The 8,970-nt window shown below is 37.3% G+C and overlaps 1 protein-coding gene across 1 annotated transcript in view; it reads right to left on the bottom strand.

The window, feature by feature from the left end:
- Window positions 1-695: 695 nt before the first annotated feature.
- The window catches only part of LOC149818528 (uncharacterized), a 59,391-nt gene continuing 51,116 nt past the window's right edge, over window positions 696-8,970 (bottom strand). Inside the window, exons 3-4 of the mRNA XM_089985798.1 lie at window positions 1,150-1,326; window positions 696-982 (exon numbers count right to left, since the gene is read on the bottom strand). Of these exons, the coding sequence (XP_089841924.1) occupies window positions 908-982; window positions 1,150-1,320 (246 nt within the window). The 5' untranslated portion in view covers window positions 1,321-1,326 and the 3' untranslated portion in view covers window positions 696-907. The remainder of the gene's footprint in view (window positions 983-1,149; window positions 1,327-8,970) is intronic.

The raw sequence follows: 8,970 nt of genomic DNA, 5'->3' as shown, positions 1-8,970 counted from the left end.
CCAACCTGAATCCAAGTCCATTAAGTGGGTTTGGTAGCCAAATCTGGATCTGATTAATAATTAGATCAGGGTTTGGTATCAAGTTGTGCATTCAAACCCGAACCCGAATCTGACTAAGAACCTGACAGGATTAAAGTGTAAATACCGGGTTTTAAGCTAGTTGGTTACGGGTTTGGTTTTATCATTTTTTTCATCCAAATCCGAATATGAAGGGCCAAACCCCATTAACTCAGACTTGGTAATGCCTAGATCCAACACAAGAGTGCTTCATGAGACTCACCTTGTGAAGAACCGAACCATATATTTGTCTAGTAGGGGCAACTTGTGAATGTCACCAACTTGACAGGATGTAAAAAGTTCAAAACCCATGGGTGGCATCCCTTGCTGCAAGGTCGAAGCTGGGTGTAGTCCCCTGTGGGCAGAAGGAACCTCGAGGGTTTTACCAACTGGAGGCCAGCCAATGTGCAGTTGGTGATAGGAGGGTTTTTTCCTCGGATTATCCAAAAAAAAACCAAGAAACCCATCCCTTGCATCTCTCTTTCTCTTACCACCACCATCACCCAAGTCAAGAACCCAATTTGGATCCCGGATGGAACCAAATGGTTAGAACCAAATTGGATCAATCTATAGGTTTGGCCTGCTAACCCTCTTTCCATCTCAGTCGACCAGAAAAGCCCCAGCTCTCTATCAAAAAATAGCAAATCTTGTCCTCTAAATAAATAATTCACAATACTTTTTTTTTCAAAGGCAAGCTGGGGTTAGGCAGACCCCCACCAGTTATACAACCGTACCATTGGGTTTTGAACTTGCAACGTCCCAACACAAGGTGACGTGCACTAACTGCTCCTACCAGACAAGTGGAGTACTTATTTCCAAACAAAACCCACAAAAAAAATCAGGGATGTCTCTACTTTCTCACTCTACCAAGCCTCTGTAGGTGATAATTGATGCTGCCCCATGACCTTTTGCTATCTTTACCACTCTGCAAAAACAATCAGGGTTAGCAGAATATAAATCGAGAGAGAGAGAGAGAGAGCTATTTTTCCTTTGGCCAGGCCAAGGGAAAACCTCCTCATCGACTGCACATGAAGCACATATGAGATCAGATAGGGAGAGAGAACACTCCCCATTCACACACGTGGTATATACCTGAGAATCCACGCATGCTTGCAACAGTTCCTTCTGCCGCACGCACTTATCATCATGGTTCTGATTAAGGGCCAAGCAATTCAAGAATGACAGCATCTCTTTCATGCAGGGTTTCTGGGCAGCCGCAAATTTCTTTGGGTTAATATACAAACCACCACCCTTGCGACCCATGGAATACTACATCAACACAGAAAGCATGACCAATATGAGTCTTCAAAAGTCAAATAAACTGCAAAGATTCATTGAAGTTTTGTCTGCCTGAAGAATCAGCCAAACTTGACAAAATAATAGAAAATCTATTCGAAGAATTAGCGAAACCACTGAATTAGCACAACCTTCAACAACCATTATCAGCCACATAGGAGAAACTGTAAAAAAAAAAACAAGACTAGACAGATTTGTTAGTGGAATGCATGTTCAAAATTCCACATGCATCATCAGAACATTTCCAAACACATAATTGAATCAAAACAAAGTATCACTGACATTTTGAAAATATCAAGTCTCTGATCTCATCTGAGATTCCTAACCTGTCTAACCACTGCACCTCAACCTCAACAAAGCTAAAACATTGCCGAAGTCAAAAAGCCACAAAAGCAAAAGTATGTTTCATATGACTAGGCATGCAAGGAAAACCTAAATAGATAAAAAGTTCAAATATCTTCATAAAAGTTAAAAGGCCTTCCAAGAGGAAGCAATGAACAAGTGGAATCTGAAGACTAACTACACATACCACAGATTGGACGGTCTTCAACAAGACCAGGATACTAGTACTGGAAGAAAACATGGTTATGCCCAACGTGATCAAACCAGATATATCTAGCATTCAAGCTATGATACAATGATTATCTCCTCTTATATCAATTGATCTATCAAATTATCCATCGTATTTGAAGGATCATTTCAGAGTGTGGGTTTCCTACCAAATCTTTTCTTCAATTACAACTAAGATCTTATAATATGAAAATAGGAAGCAGAATAGCCACTCCTGCTCATACGTAATTTAATTCCTTTTTAGAACATGAAGCAATGTATAATCCAATGACTGAGTTCCCATGCTGAATGCTAAGCCATGAACCAGAAAATGTTTTGCTTGCTTATTTATATTGATTAACACAAAAGTCCTGTATCATAACAAAAGCCTCACAAATACACATAAAAATGAGTTACATGAGCAGTTAAGCGAATAGAAGCAAAATACCTATTCATGAATAGCATCTTGCCAGGGGTACCAAAGAAGTAAATCAACATAAGGGAATGGAGTACAAGATATTTTATCAAACAACAAACTTCTCATAAAGGCTCGAATCACAAAGAGTTCACAAACACTTCTAAATGAACCACATTGTCATGACAAATGTAAACATGATTTAGGGGAAATGCGAGTGGCTTTTTCAATCATATATGAGAGGCACCTATATCATTTGACCCTCTTTGTGTGGTCATTCGCGCTCTGCTGCCAGATGACAAGTGATCATTTTTATGCTTTTGTAAAAGAATCTCGGACAAAATAAGCACACATTCTGAGGAGTCTGAATTAAAGCTTGCCAAATTGATATCGTATCTAACCATATTTTGCTGTCTTTTTTTTATTCCTAAAGTTCATGCATCTTTCAATTCAAAATATCATGGCCATTGTGGAAAACACCTTTGCCAATTAAAGTGATACATTTTTATTCTAATCAATATTCATAAATTACAATGCATAATTTAGTCTTCCTATAATCTGTTGCCTTATTTCATGCTTACCAATAAGTTTGGGTACATTGGAGAATCCAATGAAATGAAACCAGCTTCATGTTCATGAATTTGGAACCACTTTACTCTGGATGCATAAATAATGCTGTGTTAGCAAGTAGGATTCAGGGACTCTTAAGTGGGATGCCCTATTAAGAGCTAAGTAACAAAGAGGTCAAACTAGATCAAATGGGCCTGGAACAGTCCAAAGTAAACTCCAGAAAATCTATTTGTGGTCATCTTTTTAATTTTTGATAATTATTTTTAAATTATGTAATTGTTATAGATAGATTACTTAAAAGTTTTCTCTTGTTTTTTGTTATCTAATGTGATTCTTTACTAGCAAACCTTTTGTTTTGTAAGTTCTTAGTTTGTAACAATATCGTTTCGCATGTTATAGTACTGCATGTGTATGTTTAATTGTTCATAATGCTTAAATTCAATTACCTTTTTCCTAAAATTTTCTGATTTTATTTATTTATTTTATATTTTTTGTGGATTTTACATTTTTTGCAATTTTTTAAAATGAAAATTTTCCGTATCTTACGATATGATACACCTGTATCGCCGACCCTTCCGATTTGAATTCTGATACGATATTTATAACATTGATGTAGATCACACCTATATAATCTGATTTAAAAAAATATCAACAAAATATGAAAAAAAACTGTGATTTCTACTCAATAGCACAGTAACTTCAACAGTAGCCAATGTTTATATATAGGAAAATTGATAGTTCCTATTTAGTAAGCAGTTTCAACTCCCGTATGTCCTGAACACTCTAAAGGAACATGCAAGTATTTTTTGCTTATTTTGAACTTCTAGACATGTTTGTCATTGTTTATTTGCTAAAAATGATGCCTCAGATTGAATCATTTTTTATCTTTTCAAAATCAAGTTTATTGCGATATAAAGTTTTATTGCTCTAAAACCACATTTGAACATGCAAAGTAGCTCATTTAACACATTTTTCCACTGACATATGAGAGCAGATCCTGTCAAACGCTGGGTGAGATTAGTAATCTCACCCAGCGTTTACAACCACAAACCCCACCCCTTTGTGGGTCCCACTTGTACTGAGCTACAGTAAAGGGGTGGGGTTTGTGGTTGTAAACGCTAGGTGAGATTGCTAATCTCACCCAACGTTTGACAGGATTTGTCCTAAACAGCTAAAAAAATGTTCCTCTTTTACATGCATATGCATAGGTGTTTGCTTAATCTAAACCTGCACATATAGTCCATATAATTTACTAAGTAGAAAACATGTTCCACTTTTACATGCCAATGACAACTTGATCATTCTTCTCTCTTCCCCTTTGCAAAATCCTACCTCATTGTCATGGGCAAGGGAGTTTCTTCAACTACACATACTGGAAGACCGGTGTCTGGCTACTGTAATCGGTGACCGGCAGCTGGAGAAACTTATACAAGTCCGGGTGCCACTCCCATACACATCGGTTTTCTCCCAATTCAAGGAGGGAGAGGGACTCCCAATCTCTATTACTAGGGCCAATTCCCAAACAAGGGACCAAGAAGAGAATTCTTATTAGATGAATGAGTGAATTACAAAGACTCTTGGCTTATATAGACTTACAAGAGAAGCTAGACATTGGACCCAATACATAACCATCCATATCCAAATTCAGTATGGAACCAAGACCCACCATGGACCACTTTTATTTGCATATGTGGATCCCACTCACTCCCTTACCTACTTACAAGCCTCTCTTGAAGCCGACCCAAGGTGAGGTTTGTATCATTTCCCACCCCTTCAAATTCGCCTTGTCCCAAGGTGAGAAGCCTTGAAAAATGTGCGAATATAGCTTCTTCACATGCATGATTCGTCCCAATTCTTCAATTGAAATTTGAGCACCAAAAAGTACCAATTGTCCATCTTCCCTTGTTAAATTGTCATGTGATTCTGTACATACTTTCAAGACTAATTCTGCCATGAAAGTTTCAGCCTTGACAATGAGCACGTTGACTCAAAGGGAAGGCCTAAATTTCAGTATTGATTCATATTTCAAGTTCAGATATACCAGCTTGGTTACTCTTGTCAGTTAATATGCTGGTGGTTGTAACATTGTAGATCTGAACCTGGTTTGCCAGAAATTCATCTGTAGGCTGCCAAGGATGATTAGCTGTCAACATGCAAGTGGCTAGAAACAGGTCACAATATTCAGTTGCAATCTCCTTAGGTGGAGTTTTGCAATTCAACCCAGCAATTTGGTCATAAGTTTTCATTACTGAAATGTGGATATGAAAGTATTGCTGTCTTGGTTGATAATTCGTTGTGTAAAATAAAATTGTGATTGCAGCCGCTTGAGAGTTGTCATTGGAAGATGCTGGAATAATAGTGTTTGCTGCTATCCTGGTAAGTGATCGTAAGCCATAAACTCCAATGCCTCCTTCATCACGCTAACATGATCTTCACCATCACTATTAAGGTACTCATCCATGGGAGTCTTTGTTCCCACACCCAGCAGGCTCTTGTAAAAGTCTCTTTGAGCCTTCATCTTTAGATATTTTGGAAACAATTACTACAACAATGGAGTTCCCAACTATGTAACATAGACTCGTCTATAGGGTTGCCCCACCTTGTCGATGGTGGCGTGACGCGGGTGCGGGGTCTCGCCACACCCGGGATAATTTTGGTCCAAAGTGGACTCGGTCAGCTCTGACTGTGTCCATTTTTTGTCTAAAATCGAAACAAAAAAAAACTGAAAGTATTGTAGGATCGAGGCAACGAGTACTAGAGGGGGGATGAATAGTGCTTTTAAATAACGTCTTTGAAATTTTGTAGGATTTTGAAATTCACACAGCAATCACACAAAGAACACAAGATTTTATCCTGGTTCGGTCTTCCTGACCTACATCCAGTCTCCAAGTAAAACCCGCTTGAGATTTCTACTATCAACCTTGTGTCACCACAAGAATATACAGACCAAATTCGGTCTCACTTTCAGTAACAAACCTACTGAAAGCAAACAACTCCATTAAATCAAGGACTCCTTTCATTTTACAGAAAAATATAAGCAAGCAAACTTACAATTAACCTACGAGTCTTTCTTATAAATGCAAATGAAATGCAATTGGCTTCTGAGGTTGTTGAAATACTCAACTCACGAATTCACTATCTCTAAAAAAAAATTGAGTGAAAAACTGGAGTGAAAATATCAAGTGAGTGAGAAAACAAATACTTGAATGAATAAGAGTGAAAAACAAAGAATTCGATCTTTGTAATTCGATGTTTTTTAGTGTAGAATGCACTCTTATTTATAGTTGAAAGATTTCATACGTTGAGGGTATGAAAAGGTGTCAAAACAATCACTTTTGAACGGTCAATTCGTTTGAAAAATGAAAAGACATACCTTTTAAAAGTTACAGAAAAACGACTATATTAGTCGACTGGAACAATAGTTAGTCGACTAAAATCAAATATTAGCAGACTGTCAGTTATCGTCAGTCGACTACTGTGTTTAACAAAACCATTTTAAAATCTGAAGTTTGAAACTTAGTCGACTAAAGAAAAGTTAGTCGACTGATGAAAATCATCAGTAGACTGAAAAACCTTTCAATCGACTCCTGCTAAATTTTTCTGAAAACAAACATTCTGTTCGGTCGACTAAGAAAACCTTCAGTCGATTCCTGATAAATTTTCAGAAATCAAACATTTTGTTCGGTCGACTAAGAGTTGATTAGCCGACTAATCATAAAGTTGACGTTTTCGCTTTGAAAAATTGGCGCGAAAAAGTTGGTCGACTGGTGAGTCTGTTGGTCGACTAATAAACATGAAAAATTAAATAAAGAGTTTTCTAAAACGATTTTCATGAAGGGTTTTTTTAGAAAAGTTTTTCTAAAGACTTTTTAGATAAAATGCAATTGAAATATGCACTCTAAGTAAGGCTCTTACAAGAATCTAAGACATTTAATGAAATTTACATTTGCACATTTGTCTTCAAAGATTCTTCATTGAATTCTTGTCATCTTTCTTCATTGTCTTAGCTGAAATGCAGCTGATTCATTTGTTTAACATCAAAATCTAATTATGAAAATGTCATATACGACTTCGTTATCGTAACAATCTCCCCTTTTTTTATGATGACAAACTAGTCAAAGATGGAGCATTTAGATGCATAGATGGAGATTTTACTCCCCATATCAATATGCTGCAAAACATAAGAAGTTTGCATAATCAAAGCATATATATCACATATTGATTGTTTTGCATTTCCATCATTACTTCATGCATTTCTATTTTCTTTTTCATGAAATTGGTATCAAATTCTTATGCAATTTTCAATGCTTAAACATGCAATTTTCATGTTTGTCCTTTTCTCCCCCTTTGTCATAATAAAAAAGAGTAAGTGCAGTCATAGTATAAGCAAAATGCAAATTCAAGTTTAAAATATTACAACCCAGAAACTATCAATGTTTAAAAAAAATGTGTTTTTATCAAAGCAATAACAGTAAACAAAGTTCAAGAGAAGTGTTGCTTGATCATCTCTTTGAGTTCAACAATATCATTCTGAATTGACGAAAGTTGTTGAGTCACATCCTCACGAAAAGTGTGTTGATGTAGATAGAACACCTGATTGCAGTGAAAATGTGTTTTATATGTGATTCCACACCAAAAAATGATTTCTCAAAAATGAGGTAGTCCTCAACAAATTGGCTTCTGATTGATCTTTAACAGTAAGTTGCTGACAAATTCAGTCAAAATGCAAGTGACGTTTTGGAAGCATTCATCTTTTGTCACTATCTCTGATTTTCAAATGTTTTGGAAGCATTCATCTTTTGTCACTATCTCTGATTTTCAAATCATCTGTAACAAATGCCAAAACTATCTAAGTTCCCTCACTCTGTGTTTCCTATCATAGTTTTCTTCTCTAAGTCGTTGATCTCAACGATGTTACCACTTATAATACAAACAATCCACTTTGCAGATTTTATTGACAAGTTTTTTGCTAAGTAATGTGATTATGATTCTTAATTGTCATAAATAAATATTCATTTTGGCTTTTCATTTATCTGGCAATAAGTCTTCAATCTGCAGATATTGCCACCAACGGTTAAAGATTATTTGTAAGAAAATTTGAAAGACTTGTTCCTACTTGTGTAGTTTCTTTAGTAAATGTGAGATTTGAATTAAGAGCAGTTTTACTTGATGTTATTTTACTTATTAATCAATTAAACTAGTAATTAAGTCATTCTACAAACTTTTATATGTTTAAATGACAATTTATATATTGTCTTTCTTTTAAAATCAAAAGTTAACAAAGCCTGGTCCGAGTCACCGAGTTGACCCGCCGAGTCACGAGTCAATAAAGAACGAGTAGAGTCCCGAGTCACTGGGTTTTAAAACCTTCCACAAAATACATGGATCCTCCTTTTGACACTACAGGAGAGAGAGATGAGACCCGAGAAAGAGAGAACAAGGAGAAAGAGATGAGACTCGAGAGAACAGGGAGAAAGAGATGAAACCCGAGAGAGAGAACAGGGAGACGAGAGATGAGAGACATGGAGAGAGAGCGAGATGAGAAAGAGAGAGTACCTAGTAGAGCGAGAGGGAGCAAGGAGAGGGCGAGAGTAGGGAGAGGGGCTTCTTCTCCTCACTACATCCGGGCGAGAGACGAGAGATGAGAGGGAGAGGTAGAGCGAGAGGGATACGGTTCTTCTTCTCCTCGCTGCAGCCAAGACCTAAGAGAGAGAACAAAGAGAGATGAGAGACAAAGAGAGAGAGAGCGTACCTGGTAGACCTAGAGGAAGCAGGGAGAGGGAGAGGGAGAGAGCGGGGAGAGAGGCTTCTTCTCCTCCTCGCTGCAATCGAGGGAGAGACAAGAGGGAGCAAGAGTAAGGAGGGTGAGAGTGAGAGGGAAAAAAGAGTCAAATAGGGTCGGGCACCTCTTTTTTCCTTCTTTTTGAGTCAAATGGGGTCTTTGACCCTATTTGACTCGATAAGCTAAAAAGTGCGCTCCTCATGTTAAGGCACACTTCGCCTAAAGGTGTATGCCTCGTAGCGTACGAGGCGTACACCTTGAGGCAAGACCGCTATTTCTTAGTGCCTCAAGGCAAAAGATC

Source organism: Nuphar pumila, chromosome 13 (genome assembly GCF_984573655.1).
Source record: "Nuphar pumila chromosome 13, dmNupPumi1.hap1.1, whole genome shotgun sequence".
Classification (NCBI taxonomy): domain Eukaryota; kingdom Viridiplantae; phylum Streptophyta; class Magnoliopsida; order Nymphaeales; family Nymphaeaceae; genus Nuphar; species Nuphar pumila.
Note: the sequence above shows the minus strand (reverse complement) of the source record. Positions and strands in the feature narration are given on the sequence as shown.